This window comes from Mus caroli, unplaced genomic scaffold (genome assembly GCF_978045245.1).
Source record: "Mus caroli unplaced genomic scaffold, Mus_caroli_1 scaffold_13, whole genome shotgun sequence".
Lineage (NCBI taxonomy): Eukaryota > Metazoa > Chordata > Mammalia > Rodentia > Muridae > Mus > Mus caroli.
Genome location: NW_028227268.1, coordinates 16,031,071 through 16,056,776, shown reverse-complemented (window position 1 = coordinate 16,056,776; position 25,706 = coordinate 16,031,071). Strand labels below are relative to the sequence as shown.

At 42.4% G+C, this 25,706-nt stretch overlaps 1 protein-coding gene across 1 annotated transcript in view; it reads left to right on the top strand.

Annotated features, from left to right (window-relative positions):
• The first annotated feature begins 5,106 nt into the window (after nucleotides 1–5,106).
• The window catches only part of Map3k3 (mitogen-activated protein kinase kinase kinase 3), a 69,903-nt gene continuing 49,303 nt past the window's right edge, over nucleotides 5,107–25,706 (top strand). Inside the window, exons 1-2 of the mRNA XM_021177855.3 lie at nucleotides 5,107–5,469; nucleotides 17,759–17,880. Coding sequence (XP_021033514.1) covers nucleotides 5,466–5,469; nucleotides 17,759–17,880 — 126 coding nt within the window. The 5' untranslated portion in view covers nucleotides 5,107–5,465. The remainder of the gene's footprint in view (nucleotides 5,470–17,758; nucleotides 17,881–25,706) is intronic.

Here is a 25,706-nt window from a genome sequence, read left to right as displayed (position 1 = left end):
GGTGCCCAAGGAAACCAGAAGAGTATATCGTACTCCCTTGGAGAAAGAGGTGCAGGTAGTTGTGAGCCACGCCCAGTGTGGATTCAGGGAACCGAACTCTGGTCCTCTACAAGAACAGCAAGTACTCTCGCCTGGAAACATCTGCCCCCTACTTATTTTAAGTTAGTAACTGGAATGGTGGTCTATGTCTACAGTCTGACCACTGGGAAGACTGAACAGGAACATCCCCTGGATTTGAAGCCAGTGTGGCCTAGGATACAAATTCTGGCTCTGCCAGTCTTGAACAAGAATTTAACCTCTTGAGTACTGGACTCTTCCGGAGTGGAGGTGTTGATAGCACCCAACTTGTGGGCTCCTACACTGCTGTTTAGCAATAGGAAGTGTGAGTGCAGGAGAGATGGCTCAGTGGGTACAGTGCAAATGCAAGGACCTGAGTTTGAATCTGCAGAACCCAGGTGAAACCCTAAGTGGTAGCGCCCAGACTGTAATCCCAGTGCTCCTAGGAAGAGATGGGAGAGAGGCGGGAGCATTCCTGGAAACTTGTGGCCAGCTAGCCTGGAGTGTGCACACAGCAGTACACAACAAAAAGACCCTGCCTCAGCCAAGGTGGAACTCAAGGTCATCTTACATCTCCACACAAATGCATATGTACATACAAACTACCCCCAACACACCACACAGGTAAAACACTCCTGGCTTCCTCAGGCTCCTGAATTCATACATATATTCCCTTCACCCCTACATACATACAAATCATTAAAAATACTATATCATAGCACGTTTAACCATTCTATCAGTGACTACTTGGATGTCTACTTAGAAACGAGGCTACAATGAGTTTTCTTTACCTTTGCTTACTTGCAAAGTATTCTTTGGGATAAATTTATACCAGCATGACTTTAAAATGAATACTACTTTTATTTAGGAGAAAATACCAATACTTTTTAAGATCTATGAGATATGCATATTATTCCTTGATGACACAGTAAATTAATTGGTTCAGCAGGTAATCTAAAATGTACCCTACTTTATCTCTGAATTAAAAGAATTTTCATGAAACAGGTGACAGGTTTACTGGTATTTTTCTTTTGTAAACCAAACCTATTAATCTCTCCCCTAAGTGAAACTGTCCATTGTTTATTGTTCCTGCTGTGTCCCATTGGCAACGTGCACTTGAAAGAAAAGAATGAAAGTGTGCAGCTACTATATAATAGGGCTGCCAGATAGGGCCAGCACTTTTTGGGCCCTGGTACTGGAAGTAGGCATGGCTCAGATACCCACAGGCATTCGGTCACTGTAAAACTAAGAGAAGGTATGGCCCAGCAAGGAAGCTTCACACAGTGTTAAGAAAGAAGAGAAAGCAACCTACAAAGGGAAGATAAAATACATAACTAAGGGCGTCTATGTGGACACTACATTCAATTACTAGTGTTCCCACTTGACATCTCTCTCTCTCTCTCTCTCTCTCACACACACACACACACACACACACACACACTTTGCTATTTGGAGTCAGAGTGTCATGCGATGCTATATGGTCCTAACAAGTAGGTCTTGTAATATACTCTAGGGCCTGGCTTTCAGCTTGAGGCAATCTTCGTTTGCTTCCTGAGTACTAGGATTACAGGCATGTGTGCACCACCACACCCAGCAGGCATTTCAGATGTGCTGAAGAGATGGTTGGCATGCCAGTTTGAAGGACAGCTTCTTCCTTGCTCACCTGTGGCCCCTACCCCCAGTGCTAAGGGAGCAAACCCAGGTTCTTGCACATTCTAGGTGAGCCCTTTACCACTGAGCTATATCCCTTTCCTGACAGCTTCTGTTTATCTGCTTATTTTACAAAATGCACTTACATTAGAGCAGAACAAGTGCTCTTGGAGCATAGCAAAGGCCTTCCTTAGCCCAGCTTGAGAGGGAGTGACTTAATTCTCCCTAGAAGGAATGAGACTGGGAGCAGAAATGGAGTACACTCACTACAAAGAACATAGTACACATACGACTGTGTGGGGAGGGAGACAGGGAGGGGAATGTCTTAGTTTGGGTTTTACAGCTGTGAACAGACACTATGACCAAGGTAACTCTTATAAGGACAATATTTAATTGGGGCTGGCTTACAGGTTCAGAGGTTCAGTCCATTATCATCAAGGCGGAAACATGGCAGCATCCAGGCAGGCATGTTGCAGGCGAAGCTGAGAGTTCCACATCTTCATCTGAAGGCTGCCAACAGAATACTGGCTTCCAGGCAGCTAGGATGAGGGTCTTATAGCACACATCCACAGTGACACATCTACTCCAACAAGGCCACACCTTCTAATAGTGCCACTCCCTGGACCGAGCATATGCAAACCATCACAGGAGAATGGATTGAAAAGTTGAGATTGATTTGAGGAATTTTCAGTGTGGCCGCACCATGGACTTGGGGTGAGAATACTTTGTTACCTCATTCACATTTGATTTTTTTAAAAATTATCGGTACATGTGTGTTCCTGGTTTATATTTGTGTATGACAACATGCATGCATGGTACTTGTGGAGTTGAGATGAGGGCCCATCCCCTAGAGTTGGATTTACAGGCAGCTGTGAGCTGACCAATGTGGGTGATGGTAACTGAGCCTGGGCTCTCTGCAAGAGCAACAAGCACTCTTTACTGCTGAGCTCTCTCTCCAGCCCCTATTTGACTCATCTTAAAACTGATGGGTTATAATATTTGTAAATAGGGTTCTCTAGGATCATGTTTCTGATAGAAAGTCTGTGGTGTGAATACACTTTAAGTAAATGAAGTAAGAGATTTTGATGGTTTGAACTGGGCTAGCGGAGCTAGGGTGAAAGAGAGGCAGAAGGATTGGAGACCTGATCACTCGGTGTCTTCCTTGGGGAACTGATGATGAGCAGAGGAAATGTGAACAGTGGAGGGAAGCGATGGGTTCGGTTTGGACCTGTAGAATGTGAGGTGCCTGTGGAATGCTCAGGAATGTTGCCTCGGGAGCTTAGAACCAAGACCTGCCTGAGCTGGAATCCTCAGCACACAGGGTAACTGCAGCATGGAAATGTTTGACTTCAGTGGCTGAGGGACAAACAGTGGGAATCGAATTCACAAAAAAGGCACCTGAAGGCAAGGTAGAAAGAGGAAGCTTACTTAGCTCAGTCATTGGAGAGGTTAAGTGAGATTACATGGCTGGGATCTAGTAAATAGCTGGTGTTTTTCTCTATTCTTTCCTCACCAGGAAAAAAAAAAATTATTCTATTTCAGGTACTTCAGTAAATTAGGGACTTTTTTGTTTTGTTTGTTTTTTTGAGACAGGGTTTCTCTGTGTAGCCCTGACTGTTCTGGAACTCACTCTGTAGACCAGGCTGGCCTCTGAAATCTGCCTGCCTCTGCCTCTGCCTTCCAAGTGCTGGGATTAAAGGCGTTCACCATCATTACCCGACATAAATTAGGGACTTAATCAAGTGAGAACATGAGACTTGAGAGTTTGAAGAAAAACGAGTTGGATACAGTGGCACAGGCCTTTTAATTTTAATCCCAGTACTCAGGGGGCAAAGGCAGATAGATCTGTGAGTTTCAGACCAGACTACAAAGAAGCTCCAGGACTACAGAGAAACCCTGTCTCGGAAAACCAAAAAAAAAAAAAAAAAAAAAAAAAAAGAAGTTCCAGGACAGCCTAGGTTAGAGACTCTGTCTCAAACAACAAACACCTCACACACACAAGAGAGAGAGAGAGAGAGAGAGAGAGAGAGAGAGAATAAAGTTAGTAGTATGGGGTTGAGAGTGGGGATGAAGAAAAAGGATTGCATAAGACACTCCTTAAGAGATCTGATACTCCAAAGCCACCTCCTAAGGTAAGTGTTTCTAAATGACAACTGAAAATGGCACCAGATTTTTCTGGAATCTGAAATATGTCACTCGAACAGTCTCCAGAGAAAGGGAAGCCACTCTAACTGTGGTAGAGTTGGAATCTAAAGACTGGGTGTATGAATTATTGAAACAATGGAGGTTGAAGAAGTCAATCACAATGCTCTTTTGAAAGATCACACAGCCAGTACAATTGTTTTGAGACAATATTTAGTGGCACAGGAAGCACAAAAGTGTAAGCACACCAGAAAACAATATGAAGTTATTTTTTTGTCTAACGTTGCATATCTAGGTAGGAAATAGATAAAACTATCTTCAGGGTAGGGCTTTTCTTTCTGTTTTCCTGCACTTTTAAGTTTTCTTTTAAAAACGTGTCTCGCTTTTATAATTCTAAGAGCAAAACTGTTGTCCAAAAGCAACTCTAGCAGAACCCAGAATGTGGGGACCCACATTCCAGCACTACCCTAGCCTTTGAAGACGGCGGATCAGGTGTGGCCTCGGAGGTCTGAGACCCAGGGGTAAGAGAGAAGTAACAAGACCATGCCCCTGCCTGTAAACCCCCACGGAGAGCCCTGGGCTACTCAGGGGATCGCGCAGCTCAAGTAGCCTGAAAGCACCGAGTCAAACCTTCCCCGCCCATTCCGCGCCAGACACTTCGCCCCAGCAGGGGCCGGACACCTCAGCACCTCGAGGTCGCCGACAACCGACAACCATAGGGCCGAAGGTTGTCGTTTTCTGAGGGCCTCTACAGAAGACGACTTATAAGGCCCCAGGCCCGGGTAGCCGCTGAGGGGAACCGCGCCAGCCCGCGCGCCCGCCGAGGGTTCCGCAACTGAGCAGAGGGTTGTGGGCGGAGCCTCAAGCCGGAGCAGTGATTGGAGCAGCCCACACCTTGGCCAGAGAGGCCGAGAGCGCCAGCTAGCGACACTCCGCGGTGGGTACTCAGCGCTCTCTCCGTGATTGGCTAGGCGCGAGAGGACGGGCGCTGTCTCAGTGATTGGCAGGCTCTAGCCAGCCCTCGGAAATCGCCTTGACTTCGCCCATTGGCATCCTGTGAGAGTAGGCGGGATTGGTCCGTCGTGATTAGCTGGCGGATGAGAGTGAGGGCGTTGGGAGAGAGCGGGGAGGAGGAGGCGGGAGTATCTGACGTCCTCCTGGTTATTGGCTGGTAATGAGAGTGGGGGTAGTGCCAAGGCCCAGCGGCTGCATGCGATTGGCAGATGCTGGCATGAGTGACAGGCTGCAAGGCTTGCTGCGCGCCCAGCGGTTTGTTTTTCGGAGCGTTCCTGAGGTGGAGAACAGTGGCCGGTCGGAGCGACTTCTGGACTTCAGGACTCGCAGGCGGGCCGGCCGAGTGGCGCCGCCGAGGCCGGGTTGGGCCGAGCCTGGGAGCGCCGGGGATGTAGCGGGCCACCCTGCTCATGCCACAGCGCCCGGCCGCGGCCGGAGCCGGAGCCTGGGGAGGCGGCGGGGGCCCCGAGCGCAGCCCACGGCCCCCGCGCGGAGCCAGGCCCGCTGCCGTCCCCGCCGCCCGCTCCCCCGGCATGCAGCCCCGGCTGCGGAGGTGACACTTCTGGGCTGTAGCCGCCACCGCCGCCTCCGCCATCGCCACCATGGGTGAGTACCGCCACCGCCCCGGCCTGTGCCCGCGCTGCTTCGCGACGCCCCGCCCCAGGCTGAGGGGAGGAGGACCCTGGGCCGCTGCCTGACAAGGCATGGACAGTTCGCCGGGCCCGGGGCTGAGGATCGCGGACCGCTCGCCTCTCCGCGGTGCCTCGATCTGGTCGCCGTTCTGGCTACCAGGACCCTCCTGGGGTGCTCTACCGGCCAAACCCACTCGGCAGCTCTCTTTCCGGGCATGCGGCCGGCGCATCCCGGGGAGGGGTCTGCGGGACCGAGGCCCGTGCTCCGTCGGGCGGCCCACTCTGGTCCCCAGCGAGCTGGCGCGCGAGCTTGAGGGTGGGGGAGCCGGAGCTCAGTGTGGGGCCGGGGCTGGAGCCTGGTGCAGGCCCAGCTGCTGTTGTGTCTTTTCCTTGATTTGCTTTTTTTTTTTTTTTTTTTCCTGCCTGTGTCATTTCCTTCCCTTTGCTCACACAGGCTGGCCTGTGAGTTCCCGGGGCTTTGCTCTGGAGCTCCGTGCGCTCCCCTGCGCGGGGGAGGGGGACGGGGGGGAGGGTATGCGGGGGCATCCACTGCGACGCTATTCGACGCGGATCCCTGTTAGCAATAGCAGGCTTGAGAAATGCGAGCTGCGCTCCTCGCAGGTTACTGGAAGTTAAGAATCCTTGAGCGCTGAGGGTTATAACTCAAACCCTACTTTTGGAAAAACCCGGCTCTTATATTTATCCTGCGCTACCCCTGCAACTATGTAACTTTTTGAAAGAGGCATTCGGTACATAAAAGGATCACTATGAAATCATTTCCTTTTTGTCAGTATTTGTAATTCTCCTGTGAAGATGTAATCTAAGAAAAGTTTTTTAATGTCTTCTACAAAATATTTGAGCTGATTTATATATATTTTGCATAATTTTGGTACTTTATCAAAAAGTCTTGGACTTAGCTAAGGAATGTGTGACATTTTAAATATATTTTGCTTCCCCAGTTGTGATGCTCATGTTCCTGGTCTCAATCAGGTTTTGCAAAAATATGTAGTATTCTAAGTCAGAAAAGGGTGAAATTTAGTGAAAGTCTCCTTTGCAGAAGTATTCATTGCTTGTGTGAGTGCTCCATAAGATGAAATGTTAATGTTTGTTTTGCCCTAAAGCAAGGTCAAGTCATTTTTGTAGGAGGTTTTGTGGGTGCAGTAGCACATTGGCCAGATACTCGATTGTGGTGGAACTCCTTACTCTGGCTTTAAGTTCATTGCTTTGTTCTTTATCACACTGCCCCTCATACAGTATGGGAAGGATTTGTTCACTTGCTGGGTTTTCTATTCCCTTTCCGTGCTATATTTCAGATTTTTTTTTCTATAGAACTCTCATCTGAGAGACACAAAAGGAAACTAGTAAGGATTTACATTTCAACATTTATTTATTCACATGTATAATACAATATATTCCAATTAATGTTTATGGAATGTTTATTATATGGGGCACATATTTCCTTATATATTATTGGGGAACAGGACTCTTTTTATCCTTCCGTGTTTCTCCACATTTACCTACTGCTACAGACTTTAAGCTAGATTTTTGAATTATGGACCTATATTGTAATAGTCTTAATACACTTTCCTTCTTGCCCGGTGTGTGAGCCTTAAGTCGCAAAGGGGAGTGTGAGACCCTTGAGGATATACAGACCTCACATGGAACACTCTGGTTGTAAAACCAGTGTGTGAGTATCCAATAATGACGGCAACGTCTCATTAGCTAGTATGAAAATAGATGAGAGCCTGTTTTCAAATTTGAAGATGTTTTCAGCTAGTGTATGAACATGTGGAAAGGCCTTGCTGGGAGGAAAGAAACTCCGTGGGTAAAGTCCCAAAGGAAAAAGAACAGGGAGCATGGTGTCTTCTTATTTGAGCCCATGTCACTTTTTAAATGTATTTTTGTTTCCAGTGCTGGGCATCAAACCTAAGCCTTGTGAACTCTAGGTAGGCATCTGTCACTGAGCTCCGTCCCTAGCATTCTCTTAAATACCTTTGCTTTCCTCTCTCTGTCTTTCTCTCACATTAAAAAAATTATTTATTTTTATTTCATCTGCATTTGGTGTTTTGCTTGCATGTATGCCTGTGTGAGGGTGTGAGCTACAGGCAGTTTTGAGCTGCTATGTGTGTGCTGGGAATTGAACCCAAGTTGTCTGGAAGATCACCCTGTATGTCTTCTTAACTTCTGAGCCATCTCTCTAGCTCTTTCTTTCTTCCTTTTTTGTTTTTGTTTTTGTTTTGTTTTGTTTGTTGTTGTTGTTGTTCTGAGAGTCTTCTTGTGTAGTCCTAGCTACCCTGGAACTTGCTGTGTAGACCAGGCTGTCCTTAAATTTATTGTAATTCCTGTTTCCCCAGAACCTAATAAACAAACAAACTCAAACATTTAATAAAGAAGAATCTGATTTCTTAATATTTTCATTACATTTAAGCTCCAGGCCAGTGACTGGAGGACTAAAACTAATTTGCATCTCTGCTCTGCAGATACTTTAATTCATAGTCATATTTTCCTGAGTGGTTCTATGCTCCAGACTGAAGCCTGTTTGACAACTTGACTTATTAGTAAAAACAGGTCAGATTTTATATTGTCTGTTAGCCTCAGCAAAAGTCTAGTGGATGCTGCAACTTATCCTTGTAAAGAGTGGGAAATCTTTGTTTAGTTTTTTGGCTTTGAAACTGTGTGACTATTGAAAATTTTTTTTTTCTTGGACATACTAGAATTTCCTCCAGTAATTATAGTAATGCTGTTAATAATTCCTGGGACTTATTTGTTCTTGTTTATTTGTTCTTTTTCTAAATATAACTTGAAGCTTAGGGGAATGTATTAAAAATGGGTAAGGACTTGGAAATATTACAGGAATCTAGGGAACTGAATACAGGATTAAAGATGGTTGGTTCTGTGTTGACAACTTGGTTTGAATTGTAATAATTATAACTTACAGAACTAGGTCTGAGTTTCTATGGTTCCAAGGCTTTTGGGAGCACCTAAGAACAGTCTCAATATGTCTAGACTGTAGTAAGCTCAGCATGATTAACAACTGTTTTGAGAAAATCTTGAATCACAGTTTAATAAATTAACATGCCTATATCATGAGTAGATTTTGATTTTTCTTTTCTTGTTCTTTTTCTCCTTCTCCTCCTCCTCCTCCTTCTTCTTTAGGGTTTATTTTTATGGGGCTGGAGAGATGGCTCAGTGGTTAAGAACACTGACTGCTCTTCCAGAGGTCCTGAGCTCAATTCCCAGCAACTACATGATGGCTTACAACCATATGTAATGGGATTCGATATCCTCTTCTGTTGTGTCTGAAGACAGTTTTTTTTTAAGATTTATTTTTATTTATATGCATGTGTTTGTGTGAATGTCAAAAGAGAGATCTATCAAAGCTGGAGTTGCAGGAAGTTGTGAGCTGCCTGATGAGGGTGAGGGTGCTAGGAGCTGAGCTCAGGTCCTTTAGAAAAGTGGGACAAGCTCTTACCCACTGAATGACCTCTCCTGCTCCTGATTTCTGATCTCAGGGCATCCATACATGTCTCATGTGTAGAATTTTGATGTAGTATTAAATTATTTCTTTTAATGTGTAATATGTTTTACCTGCGTGTGTGTGTGTGTGTGTGTGTGTGTGTGTGTGTGTGTACATACTACACGTGGGCCTGGAGCCCTCAGTCTGGAAGGGGATGTCAGATCCCATGAAACTAGAGTAACACACTGTTGTGAGCTGGCGTGTGGGTGCTGGGAATTAAGCCTCTGTTCTCTGGAAGAACAGCCAGAGCTCTTAACTGCTGAGCCATCTCTCCCAGCCCTGACTTTTGATATTTTTTTAAATGATAGTTGGGAGTGGAAAAGACAGTTTAGTGAGTAAGAGTGCTTGCCCAGCAAGCATAAAGACCTGAGTTTAAGTCTCTGGCATCTGTATTAAAAGCTAGGAATGGCTTTAACCTGTAACCCCAGCATTGGGGGAGAAGGCATGAGAGCTCTTGAGACCTCCCTGTTTGGCTAACCAGCGTAGCTGAAACAGTGTACTTCCAGTTCAGTGAGAGACCCCCATTTTAAGACAGAGAGGTAAAGAACATCAAAGTCATCTGAAGTCTTGTTCTGCTCTCCACATGTATATGCACAGGTGGGCCCCTCATGTGCACACCCACAAATGCACAAAAAATTAAGGATAAATAAATGAAAAATAAAAAATGATGGTGTGCAATTGTTCACAAGAAGAGAACATTCTGTATGTGTTGGGACACACACACACAAAACACACATGTAGTATAATATAGTCTCTAGTCTTTTAAGTTAGTTTCACCAAGTATTAAAATATAATGACAAAGGGCTGGCATTAGCTTAGTAAGGTGCTTGCTATGCAAGTGTGAAGACTTGAGGTTTAAACCCGTTACCTATGTGAAAAGCCAGGTGTGGTGACTTGTGCCTGGGCAGGTCTTTAGGAGGAGTCCTGGTGCCTGCTGGCTAGCCATCCTAGATGAGTTTCAGGTTCAGTGAGAGATCCTGTTCCCCAAAATTTGGAGAGATGTACAGGAAGATGCCTGATATCAACCTTTGACTTACACAGGCACATGTACAAGACCTGCAAATGCATACACACAAATGGTGTAAAGTGGTGATTCTACTGATTCTTACTAGCAAGCAGTGCTTTACTTTGTAATATGCATTTGAACCATTAACTTTGGTAGATTGTTATATCTCCTAGTAATAGAACAATATACATTTAACTTTTTTTGGGGGGGGGGGTTTGAGACAGGGTTTCTCTGTATAGCCCTGGCTATCCTGGAACTCACTCTGTAGACCAGGCTGGCCTCGAACTCAGAAATCCTCCTGCCTCTGCCTCCCAAGTGCTGGGATTAAAGGTGTGCACCACCACGCCTGGCTATATTTAACTTTTAAATTAAAAAAAAAAAATCAAATACTGTACTTTTAAAAGTTTTCATTATCTTTAAAATTTTGAGGAAGAGTTGAGACAGGGTCTCAACCTGTAGCTGGCTGGCCTACAGCTCACTGTGTAGAGCAGCCTAGCTTGGAATTCAGAGATCTGCCTGCCTCTGCTTCCTAGTTGGTAGGGTTACATAAGTGAGTCACCACTCTTGGCTTCAACCATTGTCTGGTGTGTGTGTGTGTGTGTGTTTTTAAACTGGGTCTCATGTGGCCTACACTGGGCTCAAACTAAACTTGCCCATGAACTCGCGATTTTCTTGCCTCCATTTCCTGAGTGCCGAGATGAACAGGTATGCACTGTGCTTGGCTGAACCATGTTTTTTTAAAGTGTGTGTCTATCTGTGTGAGTGTGTGTGTGCACCAACATGTGGAGGTTAAAGGACAGCCTTTGTGAGTCACTTTTCTTCCACTGTGGATCTAAGCATTAGGCTTGCATGGCAAGAGATTTTAAAGGCTGAGTCTCTCACCCTTGTTCTTGAAGAAGAAATTTTTTTTGGATCGAAGATGGGGTTTGGTTGTGCATACTTACTGTAAATTGCTTTTGCCAGTGAGGAGGCCAGACCTGGGAGGACTGGGAAGTAAGTGTGATGGGGTGCATGCTGTCAGATTCCCAAACAATCAATAAAAATATAATGGAAAAAAATTTTTTTTGTCTGAATATGGTCAGCGTAGAGGCAGTGGAAATACATGAAATGTCATGAAGAGAAAGTAAAATCTGACTGAGGGACTCTGGAGCACAGACTCTTGAGTGGAGCAGGATGATCAGATGACCTGGCAGAGCTAAGACAGAGCCTTGGCAAGATGAAGAAATAACATCATTACTTAAGTGAAGACAAAAATTGAAATATTACTTTAGACTGGGTGTGGCAGAGCACTCCTTTAATTCCAGCACTTGGGAGAAAGGCAGGTGGTAAACCTGGTCTGAATAGCAAGTTCCAGGACAGCCAGGGCCACCTTGTCTTAAAAAACTGCGACCAACAAAATATTACTTTGGGGATTTGTAAATGTGGAAAAGAGATTGTTTGGCATAGTAAATAGATATCTGTAGGATGACAATGTTTATTATAAGACATGGTGCTTCCTGTAACTTCTGGGCTAACCAAGAAAACTCATAAAAGGGACTTCCCTTAAAAACCCTTCAGATAAAGTTCAGTGTGGAAAAGTAACTTCCTACTGGGGCTAGAAAGGAGGAGGGTATATTGCTCCACACCATAAGTCAGAAATAAGAGAAGAAGAAGTACAAGTACGAAGTACCTGCTTTCTTATGGTTTCTTAGGAGCCTCTGTTTCCCTCCCCTCCCCCTCTCTTTTTCTGTGTGCACCAGGTACATGCTCATGTATGCCACAGTGTGTGTGTGTGTGTAGCTCAAAGTATTGTTTGAATAGGGGTCACTTCTTGCCTACCACCATGTGGGTTTCAGGAATCAAACTCAGTTTGTCAGGCTTGATGGCAAAGCACTTTTCCCTGCTAACCCCTCTTGCCAACCTGTGCTTCTATTGTACGGCCGACCTCTCTGATCCTTGGTTCACAGGTTTCTTGTTTTCTGTGAATACACATCATACCCTTCCTAGATTACTAAATTTCTTTATAAATAACATGTATTTACTCATTTTGTGTGTGTGTTTTTGTGGGGTGGGGTAGGGGCAGGATACCTAGGTCATGGTGGCATGTATGTAGAGGGTTAGAAAACAGCTTCTGGCAGTTGACTCTCACCTTCCTTTCTGTGGTTCCTAGAGATCCAACTCAAGTGGTCAGTCTTGACAGCAAGGACCTTCACCCAGTTAGCATCTTCAACCCCATGTTTGTTTGTTTGTCTGTCTGTCTGAAACACATTCTCATTTATTCGTAGCTGGCCTGGATCTCTCCATATAGCTAAGAATATCCTTAAACTTCTGCTGTTTTTACCTCTCAAACTAGGATTGTAGACATGCCACAACAAATGACCCTAATTTTTAAATTTCAAGTATTTTCTTCCTTTTTATGTTTTTATGCTTTACTGGTAGCATATTGATCAAGATCTGATTTTCTTTATTTCTTTTTTATCCCTTATTTGATAAAATTTGATAGAATTTGATAAATTCTTTCTTTACTTTTTTTTCTCCATGGCTGAAATAGCTTGCTCTTCTGAAAGAATATTTATTCTGTTAATTACTATTTATTCTGTTAATGATTATATAAAACCATCTATATATACAGTTCTTGCTACTCCCCTCTTTAAAATATTTTCATACATTTGTATTTATGTATGATGGTTTGTATATTGTCCAAATCAGTTTACTTTGTTTTTGTGAGACTAGGCCTTGAACTTGTGATTTTCCTGCTTCAGACTTCCTACAGCTGAATTTAGAGGCATGTGCCATCATACCTGGTTTAGTTGTGTTTGTGTGTGTGTGTGTCTGTGTGTCTCTGTGTGTGTTTATTTATTTATTTTGAGATGGGGTCTCACTATATAGCCCAGGCTGGTCTCATACTTGTGATACTATTGCCTTAAGCCTCCTAAGAGCTGGGATTACAGGTGTGTGTTCACTATCCCTGTCTCTTCAACCTACTTCTACTTTTTAAAATTACATTGTATTTGTATATTTATTCTTTTCAGAAATTAATTTATTTGTTTTTGAGACAAGGTCTTAACTGTGTAGCCCTGGCTAGCCTAGAACTGTTTATGGAGACTAAACTAGATTCACAAACTCGATGTTTATTTACCCTTCCCTTGCCTCCCATTGCTAGGATTAAAGGTATGTGCCACCACTCCCAGCTTGTTTATGTTTTTACTCCAAGAGTTTATACATTCTGAAGTAGCTTTTAAATTTTTCTCTTTTTTGCTTTTCATGAGACAAGGGTCTTACTATGTAGTTTTAGCTGCCCTGGAGCTCACTAGATCTGGCTAGCCTCTAACTAAGAGATTTTCTGCCTCTGCCTTCTAAGTGCTGGGATAAAAGTTGGGCTTCACCATTCCTGGTTACTTTTTAAATGTTTTAAAGTAGGACTAGAGAGACAACTCAGCAGCTAAGAGCACTGGCTGCTCTTATGAAGGACTTGGGTTCAGTTCCCAGTACCCACCTGTTGGCTTACTTAGAACCACCTATAACTCCAGTTTAGGGCATCCACTGCCTCATTCTTGCCTCTGTGGGCACCAGGCAGGTATGCATGCACTGAAATATATAAAATAAATCCTTTTAAAAAAGCTTTCTAATGTATAATGCATGATAAATGTTGAGCAAATGGTTGTTAATCATTAATAAAAATTCAGGAATGAATTAAACCCTAGGGTAGACTAAATAGCCCTTCCTGTCTTTTTCCACTGACCTTTTCATATTGATGACAGTAACAGCTAGCATTTTTAAAGCGTTACTAAGTACCATGAAAAGTAATTTGTAAGTTTTCTTCTATCTTCACGTCTCTCTATCTCAGTAATTCTCTAAAATGATGCTTTATTTCCTCATTTTGCAAATGAGGAAATTGAGATTTAGGGAAAACACATGATTTAGGGACTCCTTAAACTCAGATGTTTCTGACTAAAAGTTCATATTCTTGACTGCTGTCTTCTAAGAAGGCTCTCGTTTTTTAAGAATTGCTTTTATGGGATTTCATGTTGAGGGAATGCTGATAATTTTAATTGAGTTAAAAATCTGAGTCCAGGAAGCAGTGCCTAAAAGAGACACTCAGTTCGCTTCTTGTCTTCATCTATGTCTGTACTTGGAAGCATCACTGAAAAATGTCACTGCTTCTAGTTTTATGTTTGTCCTCATAAAATTTCAACTCATAAAACCTCCGCCACACTTATATCAGCTGTCCTAGATTTCAGGCAAGAATGTCAAACCATTCTCCTAGTATCTTGTTAGTACTAGGAGCACCAAATAACACTGAACATGGGTTAGCTTCCTGGAAGAAAAATTTGTCAACCTGATAAACCAACCCTTATAATAGCAAATTCTAATTCCCTTTCCCCTCTCTCCTAGACATTGAAAGTAGGGCCTTGTACATGCTGGGCAAGTACTGAGATACTTGCTACCACTGAATACTTAACACTGAAATTCTTAATACTTCCAGTGGTAACATTGATACTAAAAACTTCATGCATGTTAGACGTGGGACATGGAGACAAATGGACCTTTGTGAGGCCAGTTTTGTCTACATAGCAAGTTCCAGTCCACTCAGGGCTACACTGTCTCCAAAGTGAACCAAAATTACCTCCCAAAGCCCCCAAAACCCAATCCTCCCGAATCTCCATACATGTAGTAAGCTCTTAATATTTTTACTGGATGCTTCTCAGACAACATTTATCTAGTACTAATCTTATCTTATATTGATCCTGATGAATTGTTATAGGTAGTATATTTAATAATATAAGGCAATTTATGTGTTTGTCACATTTAAGCCAGTTTACATACTATCCTTTAGGGTGCACGCATGTGTGCGAGTGCCAGTGTGAGTGTGTGTGTGTGTGTGTGTGTGTGTTGCTAGGAATTAAATCCAGGGCCTTGCACATGTATACACCAGCCTTTGTTCTTGTTTTTGTTTTGTTCTTTTTTGTTTGTTTGGTTTTTTGGTTTTTGGTTTTGGTTTTTGGAGACAGGGTTTCTCTGTATAGCCCTGACTATCCTGGAACTCACTCTGTAGACCAGGCTGGCCTCAAACTCAGAAATCCGCCTGCCTCTGCCTCCTGAGTGCTGGGATTAAAGGCGCGCACTAGCGCGCCCAGCTTTTTTTTTCTTTTGTTTTTTCGAGACAGGGTTTCTCTGTATAGCCCTGGCTGTCCTAGAACTCACTTTGTAGACCAGGGTGGCCATGAACTCAGAAATCCGCCTGCCTCTGCCTCCCAAGTGCTGGAATTAAAGGCGTGCACTAGCACGCCCAGCTTTTTTTTTGTTCTTAATTTTATTTTATGTGTATTGGTGCTTTGTAGGAATACATTTTTCTCAACCTACTTTATTAAGGGTTCAACCTCTCCTTTAGTCCCCCATCCATCCTTTCACCTGTGTGCCACAGCAAAACATTATTTGATATAACTGACTTTCCAAAGAAATTAGAAGTTTCCACCTCAGTGTTTTGCTCTCATGTATATCTGTGCATCTCTTGCTTGACTTGCTCCTGAAGGAGGCCAGAAAAGGGTATTGAACAACCATTGTTCTTAACACTGAGCCATCTCTCTAGCCCTTAAAAACTTTTTCTTCCTTTTTTTTTTTTTTTTTTTTTTTTTTGAGATGGTGTCTTACTCTGTTGCTCTGGATGACCTAGAACTATATAGACCAGGCTGGCCTTGAAGTCACAAAGATCCACCTGCCTCAGCTTCTGAGTGATGGGTGTGTGCCACATGACTGGCTTTTTTGTTTGTTTATTAGATTAAAAACAATAGAACAAGCAAATTCTCGATAGCTCTACTTTTCCTACATCATATTCTCTTTCTCTAAAGAGCCAAAGAGCCAATAGAGAAATTGCTAGAAAAAAAGTATAAAATAGTCAAGGAAGGGCCTATATCCTCATTTGTTATTTTATTGAAAGTTTCTAATCTTTTGAGTACTAGAATTATATATGTAACACATCCTCCCTTCTCTTTTTTTTTTTTTTTTCTTTTTCTTTTTCTTTCTAGACAGGGTCTTGCTGTGTTGTCCAGGTTGGTGTCCAAGTTAAGAACCTCCTGCTTCAGCCTCCTCAGTACTTGGGTTAAAGAGCATGGACCACTGTTCTGGACCTATAATTTTTGTATATATTTTAAAGTAGAATTATATGGGAAACTACTCCTTTTCTTCTTGCAGGTTTTAAATTTAATTTTACTTTTCTGAACAGTCAAAAATATCTCTATAGGTATTTTTCTCTATGTTTTTTTCTATGTTTTTCCTATGTCTGTTCCGAGGTATTCTAGGAAGAGGTAAGAGGCAGGTGGAGTTGGAGAAGAGACCAGAATCATGCTGTGTTTTCCTTCCTCTGGAGTATTAATATTATAAGGGACAAGAATAAAGGGCAGAAGATGGGTACTTTCTTTGGGTGGAGATTTTTTTTTTTAACTTGCTTTTTTAAAAGGTGTGTCCTAAGTTCCCAAGTGAGTCATTTGGGGAGTGTGACAGTTTACCCTCATGTTCTCTTCCAGATCAACGGATACACTTATTTTCAACCTTTAAATGTTATTTGAATGGCAACGATCTCTGGGAGAGTTTTAAAGCTTGAGATCGGGCTGGTTTGTGTTCTGGATTTGAACAGTCTGTCTTCAGAGGGTGAGAACACTAGTATTCCACAGTGTTCCAGACAGGGATTACAGTAAAGCCAGTGAGTTGAGGGTGATGAATTGCTCTGGCCAGGAGAACTACCCTCTGACCTCCCTATCAGAAGCCAACCTGCCTGTAAACTTTGTAATTAGAAGCATATTTAAAGAAGCCATGTAAAACAACTGTTCAAAGCAGCTACCTGAGGTCCTTTAAGATGTCCTCTTGTACACATAGTGCTTTAAGAGTAGGGCTGGTGAGATGGCTCAGCGGGGTAAGAGCACCAACTGCTCTTCTGAAGGTCATGAGTTCAAATCCCAGCAACCATATGGTGGCTCACAACCATCTGTAACGAGATATGACGCTCTTTTCTGGAGTGTCTGAAGACAGATGCACTGTACTTACATATAATAAATAAATAAAACTTTAAAAAATAAAAAGAGTAAGTCTGGCTGGGTATAGTTACCAATCCTGTAAAAATCGCACTTAGGCTGCTAAGACAAGAGGATGTCATATTCTGGGCTAGCCTGAGCTACATACATAGTGAGCCCCTGCCTTAAAAAAAAAAAAGAAGGAAAGAAGGAAGGAAGGAAGGATGAATGGATGGATGGAAGGAAGGAAGACTAGGTTTGGGACCAATCCTAGCCCTGATGAGCTTGCTGAATTTATATTCCCACTCAGTAGCCAACTGTATTGTGCTATGCTGTTCCTTACTCCAACTTCGCAGGGTTTCCGTGGTTGAAGCTTTCTGGCATTGAATAAACTATTTCCTCAGACCCAATCAGTGCATTTCCAGAAATCTGGAGGACTGTTAAGAAAACTTTAAAATTCAGATTGCTTTAGCTTGACCTTATTTATCTTTTTAACCATTAAGTGACTGTAGTTACAGTGTCTGTCTTGTTCTTTTGAAACCATCTTGCTGTAGTCCCTGGCTGGCTGCATACTTGGAGTACAGTGATCCTCTGCCTCTGCCTCTTAAGTGTGGGCATTTAGGCATGTGCTACCACATCTGGCTCAGGGTATGTCATTTTACTCCCTGGAAGATTAGTCGTATAATTTGTGGAAATAGTGCTTTATTGGTCTGTATTGAAGTATCTTAAGCCCACATGCTCTCTTTAAATGCAGATGAACAAGAGGCATTAGACTCGATCATGAAGGACCTGGTGGCCCTCGGGATGAGCCGACGAACCCGGGTGTCTGGATATGAGACCATGAAGAACAAGGACACAGGTCACCCAAACAGGCAGGTACGTGAGGCTCTGGTAGAGCTTAACTTAATTTATTGGGGAAGGTTTTTAAATGAGGAATATATGAGAAGCTAAGGTTACTGTAATACTAGGCTTGAATGCTTTGGTCCCTTTCACACTTCTGTTAAATAGTTAATGATATATAGCAGCCAGTATGGGTCCAAGAGCTGGAGTTCTTGGCATAGCATTTCATCCATGAAAAATAAGAATAAATTTTTCCTTTATTATGAAATCTATATTCATGTAATTCTTTTGCTTTTACTGATTATTTGGCAGATCAGATCATGATCTATAAGTTGGGAGGTCTTCTGTATACTGAGGAAAAAAAAAGTAATTTTCACATAACATTTTTTTTTTTTTTTTGGGTTTTGGTTTTGGTTTTTTGAGACAGGGTTTCTCTGTATAGCCCTGGCTGTCCTGAAACTTACTTTGTAGACCAGGCTGGCCTCGAACTCAGAAATCCACCTGCTCTGCCTCCCGAGTGCTGGGATTAAAGATGTGCGCCACCACGCCCGGCTATCACATAACATTTTAAGAGCACTGCTCAATGATTTTATTGTTTCTCATTATTGGCTTGGGTATTTGAGAGTGTCTTTTTATTGAGAGTCATATGCTGCTTTAGAAAAACATTTCCTATTTTTGTTATCATTTAAATTGATGTGTTGATGAAATCATCTCATGTCCAGTGTCACTTATCATCATGTTTCCTGGGTAAGGTGGCCTTCAAAGAAGAGTGGATGGATAGGGTCCCACAAAGTCTAATGGATGTCTAGTGCTCTGTGTAATGGCTGTAGTATCTAAGTATATACGCTTGATGAAAATTTGTCCAGGACATTCTCCCTGTCGGTATTCCTGTTAGCTAACCTCTTCTCATTTAACTTTGTCTACCAACTGTTCAGAGTTACAAAGAAATTATAAGACTTTAGGACTTTGTTTTATCTGTGGCCTGCAGATATACCCTCCCAGAGTATTTCCTGCCTTTAGAAATTTTAGTTCCCTGGAGGTTAAGGGGAGTGCTCTTCCATGTTTAAAAGATTAGTTTAGAAAGCTGCCTCTATTGTTGTGAGTATCTTACAGAACTGAGTGAAATAACAAATTAGGACTCATTCTTATACTTTTCATACATTAATCTGTCCAATTGTGTGGCTTCCCTTGTGCTGTAATTTACTTGTATTCAAAGCCATGTTGGGAAGGAACATTTTACCAGAAGTGAGTCCCCTCCCCCATGGCTTGAGTCTAATGACCTCACTTTCCTTCCTGTCTTCCTATGTGTGGAGTATGCTTGCTAACACAGCTACAGTTAGCTGATCTTTTCCTAACTGGACTGTTGGCATCGATAGCGGTTAATGGGTGAAGAGAAGGCCCTAAAGGGACCACTCCAGGAAATGGCACAGAGATAGCCCCAGATAGTTTCATAGGAGTCTTGTTTGGAGCTTAAAAGCTGTTACCTAAAAGTCTTGCTTTAAAAACAAAAACCTCTGCCTGCTGCTGTACAGAGAGGAAGTCAGTGCTCTGAAGATTGTGGGATGGATTAAGTATCTGTTAGAAAGCAATCATAGCAAGACCTGTTGGCCCTTTGGCACCACAATTTATTGAATAACACCAAACGGTTTTCTGTTGTGTGGAGGATATAAGTTATTAACCACAGATATAAAGAAAAAAACATAACAACAGCAGCTCAGCCCTTCTGGGCTGCCCCACAGTAACCACAAGCTCATGTGCTAGGGTAAGCACCCGATGACCTGTGAAAGCTGATATGTGCTTTTAAACTTGCCACTAGTTCTGGAAGATGTCACTGGTTAGTGTGACTCAAATTTGTCTTTTAGGGACCATTTCTCACAATACTACTACTCATCAGCCGCCTCTGTTAGTGCTGTCCCAAGGCCCTGTGCGGTCAGGAATGTCCACTTCTGTGTTATCCTGTATGGTAGCCACTGACCACATGCAGTTGTTGAGCAACTGGATTTTCTGTTTTCTTTAATTTTAATTAAATTAGACAGCCATGTGTGGCTTGTGGCTCTTGTATTGGGCAAAAAACTTTATAAACAATGTAAGGCCCTTTTTCTGGGGGTTGGGTTGGGATGACGAAAAGATATTCCATGCTTAGAAATGTATAGATTCATTGGTGAATTCATGCCTTCTACATGTTATTAGTTTCTGCATTGTGGATAAGCTTATTAATGAATCATTTTTAATATTGTATTCTTGGGTGTGTGTGAAGCAAAAGAACTAACATGGCTGTTTAAAAGTTTAAGCTTAAGGATCAGAGGTAGCTCAGTTGGTAGCGTGCATGAGGCTCAATTCCCAGCACAAAGAGGTGTTGTGTGTGTTTGATGGGAACTCAAGGTTTTATGTTAACATTTGGTAAAATGGCAATAAAAATATCAAGATACTTTTTTTAAAAAAACGAACTCAAGATTGTAGAATGGTTTCTTCTGGGAAATGTAGACGTTTCTGGAAAATATTTAGCAAAATCTTGAACAAGTTGCATTTCTAAGAAATTGAATGAGATAGGGGTAAAGGAGATGCACAGTTAGATGTGTTTATAAGTTAATGTAGTGAAAAGAGCCTGACAAATGTGATTCATTTGTTAATACAGATCTTTACAATTTATGGAGTGAATCATCACGTATTATTACTGTTTTTGTTATAGTAGCTTAGGTTTGAGATAGTAGAGTGTTTTAGGGTTTGTTTGTTTTACTGGTGTTTTACCTGCATGTGTGTCTATGTACCTAGTGTACATTGCTGTTGGAGGAAGAGGTGGATCTTCTGGACATGGAGGTACGGATGGTTGTGAGCCACCAGGTGGGTGCTGGGAATTGAACCCGGGTCCTATGAAAGAGTAGCCAGTGCTCCTAACTGGTGAGCCATCTCTCTGGCCCATAAAATAGGTTTTTTTTTTTTTTTTTCATTACCATTTTGTTTTCTGCCAGAGGCCTGTGTTTAAGAAAAGAGAGGATGAAAAATAAAAACCTAATTCAAATAGCTGAGATGCCAAATTCGACTAAGAAATGTTAAATTTGGGTAAAGATTCAAACCACAGAGTTGAAGTTAAAGGTAATCAAGTATTTAGGCTGGTAGGAGAAATTGTTTATTCAAGGGTAGAACGGTGTTGACAGAGGCAAATAGCTCTTCAGTGTGAGAATGGCAATACCAAGTTGTCAAAGCAAGAGATGCCAAAAGAGCTGGGTTCATTGACAGAATTTTTTGGTTCTGAGGCCTGGAAGAACCAGAAAACCTAATTCAAATATCTGCTTGGCAGGACTCTAGACATCCGCTTCCCTAAATAAACAAGCTTCCTAAGCAATTGAAAGAGAAAATACATTTGAGTTTAAATATGTATTCTAAGTAGTTATGGGAATTTATGGGTAGTGGGGTCTCAGCTGTAAACATCTGTTAGGAGATAAGTTTGCGTTTTTTTTGTAATTTCCCTTCTGTACGTTAGGTCCCTGGAAGCCAAGAGCATATTGAGATCTGGGTGAACATGTTGGATGTACAACACATCCAGTGCATGGCTTTGCTACACAGCATCTCTTTAGCACTCGTCAATTCACAGTTCACTACTAATGGTTGCTAGTTCTTCATGGAGCTGGCAGCTTAGTGTAGTGAAAAGTATACCACCCAGCAATCACAAGCTGTCTGTTAATCACCTGTTGACACAGAGTTTTATGATAGCAGTTAACAATGGCAGTAACTATAAACACATATATAAGCAATACTTCACGGTTTGTGGAGCTTTCACACAAAGATTTGGAGTAGAGCCAGGAAATAAACAGACCTGTTGATTTCTAGTCACAAAAATTGTACTGAATGTAATTCAGATAGCTTTGTGAACCTCAGTTTTTCCATTTGAATTAGGGAGATACTTAACGTGCATTGTTTCTACTTAAGAATTTTGCGGGGGCTGGTGAGATGGCTCAGTGGGTAAGAGCACCTGACTGCTCTTCCGAAGGTCCGGAGTTCAAATCCCAGCAACCACATGGTGGCTCACAACCATCCCTAACGAGATCTGACTCCTTCTTCTGGAGTGTCTGAAGACAGTGACAGTGTACTTACAGATAATAAATAAATAAATCTTTAAAAAAAAAAAAAAGAATTTTGCAAAAATCAGAGTATGTATTTTTCATATCATAAAAATACACCCATTGCATACACTAGTAAGATTTTGCTGAAAGGACCCAAATATAGCTGTCTCTTGTGAGACGATGCCGGGGCCTAGCAAACAGAGAAGTGGATGCTCACAGTCAGCTATTGGATGGATCACAGGGCTCCCAATGGAGAAGCTAGAGAAAGTACCCAAGGAGCTAAAGGGATCTGCAACCCTATTGTTGGAACAACATGATGTACTAACCAGAACCCTGGAGCTCTTGTCTCTAGCTGCATATGTATCGAAAGATGACCTAGTCGGCCATCACTGGAAAGAGAGGCCCATTGGACTTGCAAACTTTATATGCCCCAATATAGGGGAATGCCAGGGCCAAAAGAATGGGAATGGGTGGGTAGGGAAGTGGGGGGCGCTATGGGGGACTTTTGGGATAGCATTGGAAATGTAATTGAGGAAAATATGTAATAAAAATATTAAAAATCAAAAATAAAAATACACAAATGTAAAGTTGTAGTAATTATGTAGTTTCTTCTATGTTTTAGCACTATGGATTTGAGCTTTGGGGAAATTCAGTTTCTAACCAGAACTGTGCATGTTGTGGAACTAAAAGTCTTAAGATTTTGCTGTCTTTATTGGCTTGTCATTACAATCTAATTGATGGTCTTTTGCAAACTTCTGACTCTGTCCTAATTTCTGAAGATCAAATTGAAGGAAGAAACATAATTCGTATTTACATGAATTTTGTTTCTTAAATCTTACTAATCTTGTCTATGCTTGCATAGATTCCAAGGTCAGGATCTGATTCTTCAGGTACTCACTGGTGCATATGTCTGGATGGGAAAGCTGCTTTCTTCGTGGCAGGCACAAGCAGGGCAGGGCCTTAGTTTCCAGTTCCAGACTAGAGAACTCCGGGAGAGGTTATCCTTACCAGGCCAGAGACAGAGCTATAGAAGAATTTTAATCCAGCAACATGATGGCTCTGGCAAGGGTTCACATCCAAAGACCTTCTAGGTCTATGTGATCTGGTTGGAATGCAGATATGCCCTTATTACATACCTTTGATCCCTAACAATGAAGGTAAGGTTAGTTTGTAGAAGGAAGCCACCATATTTGAAAGTGATGTCTAATTAAGAGGCAGATAAAATGACAAATCCGAGAATAATTTGATAAAATGAATCAGAGATAGGATATACTACCCAGTGCACATGAGAACCAGTGCATAAGGAGAAGGAGAGAGAGAGAGAGAAAGAAGGGGAAGGGAGGGGAGGGGAGGGTGAGAGAGAGAGAAGGAAGGAAGGGAGGAAAGAAGGAAAGAAAGAAAGGAAGGAAGGAAGAAAAAAGAAGGTGGTGTGTATGCATGGCAGGTGAGCCCAGACAGTTTTACAGAGACAGGCTTCAGAGAGAACAAGCTAGACACAGGTGAAGACAGAAACCAGAAAATGAGAAGAAACCAGAAGATTAGAACAGATTGCCAAAGTTAGTATGATGCCAAGCAGAGAAATTGAGTCAGAAGCTTAGAGAGGCTGGATTGAATCAGTTAACTTGGAAGATTAGATTGTATGGTGACTAGAAGCTTCCAGGCCTAGGTCTGGGAATAGTTAGAACAGAGAAAGAAATAATCTGGGCTCAGCCCAAGCTACAGACGAATTCGCACAGCTTGGGCATGGCTCTCATCTCATCCCATCATCTGAGTAAATAAAAGCATCATTCAGACTGAGTGAGCTGTTCCTGTGGTAGACCCACTGGTAACTCTTCAGAACTCCTTTTCTTTTTCAGAGATTGCTGATGAGGGCTGTCCAGCTTGAAAATAAGATACATGTGAGCCTAGAAGTGCTTCCTTCTGACTCGTCACATTTATACATAAAAATTATAGTTTTCTTTCCCTTTTCATATAACTTATTTACTATCTTTGGCAAAAGGACCACAATTCCAGATGTGTAAGGACCCACCCAAACACGCAGCAAATAGTTTGCTGTGATGGCATATGCCTTTAATTCCAGAACGAGAGAGGCAGAGGCAGTTAGATATCTGTGTGTTTCAGGCCAACCAGGACTACGTAGTAAGACCCTGGTGTGCGCATGCATTTTCACAGCCTACTTTAATAAGGGTTTCACCTCCCCTCTAGCTGACCACCCACCAGAGGTGGTGGAAAAGAAAGGTTATTAGGATCTGGGGAAGGAAGGTGGACCTGTTTAGAAATAGTTCTTTGGGATGATTCCAATCTTCACTGTTCTCAGTTCAGTCCACTAGCAAACAGCAAACACAAATCAGCAGCTGCAGTCTGGTCCACTTGGCAGACACCACACACAAATCACTAAGGCCTGTTCAATCCAGAAGAAATCACGAGGCTCACCCGTGGGCCCAAGTGCGGAAGTGGCAAGAAGCTGCAGGGATCTCTTGATAACTTCTTTGGTGGGTTTCACTCTATGAAGTCACCACAATTGAAGATCAGCAACACATTTGAAGGGGAACTGATACATGCTTGCAGTCAGCCAAGACTAGCAAGTCAGAGCAAAGCAAACCAATACTCCAGCTTCTACTGTCTGTGGGTCATACTATATTCTTTCTAAACATCACATGTCTGCTTTAGCAATTCTTTCACCTGTCTGCCCCATCATTATAACCTAACTAACTCTCCAAAGAAATGAGAACTTTCCACTTTACCTTGGTTTTGTTTGTTTGTTTTAAAGAGCAACTATAGGAAGAAGGGACAGTGTAGAACTAGAAGAACAGGTAAAGGAGAGGACTACTGAGGAACAATTGACAGTGATCACTTAATAAACGCTGGGTGTGGGCTGGAGAGATGGCTCAGCAGTTAAGAACACTGCTCTTCCTCTTCTGAAGGTCCTGAGTTCAAATCCCAGCAACCACATGATGGCTCGCAGCCATCTGTAATGAGATCTGCCTTGTCTTCTGGAGTGTCTGAAGACAGCTACAGTGTACTTACATATTATAAATAAATAAATCTTTAAAAAATAAACTCTGGGTTTTTTAGTTCTTAGAGCCCTTTTGGAGTCCATGTGCAGACTTAAAATCATTTCTGCTGAAGTTTAGTATTATTGTCAGCTTTTCATATTGTCCTTGCTGGGTTTGAATCAACCTTGAGGCTTGCCCTGTCAACTCTATCTACTTGATTTGCCTGAACCTGAATTATATTTTGCTGTTTGTTTGTTGCTTTTGTTTTTTTTTTTATTTGCTTGTGTCTTAATTAGGGTTCTATTGCTGTGAAGGGACACCATGACCATGACAACTCTTATAAAGAAAAACGTTTGACTGGGGCTGGCTTACAGTTCAGAGGTTTAGTCCATTATTGTCATGGCAGGAAGCATGGTGTTATGCAGGCAGACATGTTGGAGAGGTAGCTGAGAGTTCTACATCTGGATCCAAAAGCAGCAGGAAGAGACAGTGAACCACTAAGCCTGGCTTGAGCTTCTGAAACCTCAAAGGCCTCCCTCCCCCACTTATACACGTCCTCTAACAAGGCCACCCTCCAGTAATGGCACTTCTTAGGAGTTTATAGGGGACATTTTCATTTTCATTCAGATCATCACAGCTCATTTTTACTTTTTTGAAACAGGCACTCATATAATCCAGTTTGCTTCATAGCAGAGGGTCACCTTGAACTTGAATCCATCTCCCAGATGGTAGGATTATAGGCAGGTGCCACCACACTTTCATGGTACTGGAGATCCAGCCCAAAGCCTGTGTATGCTAGTCAGGC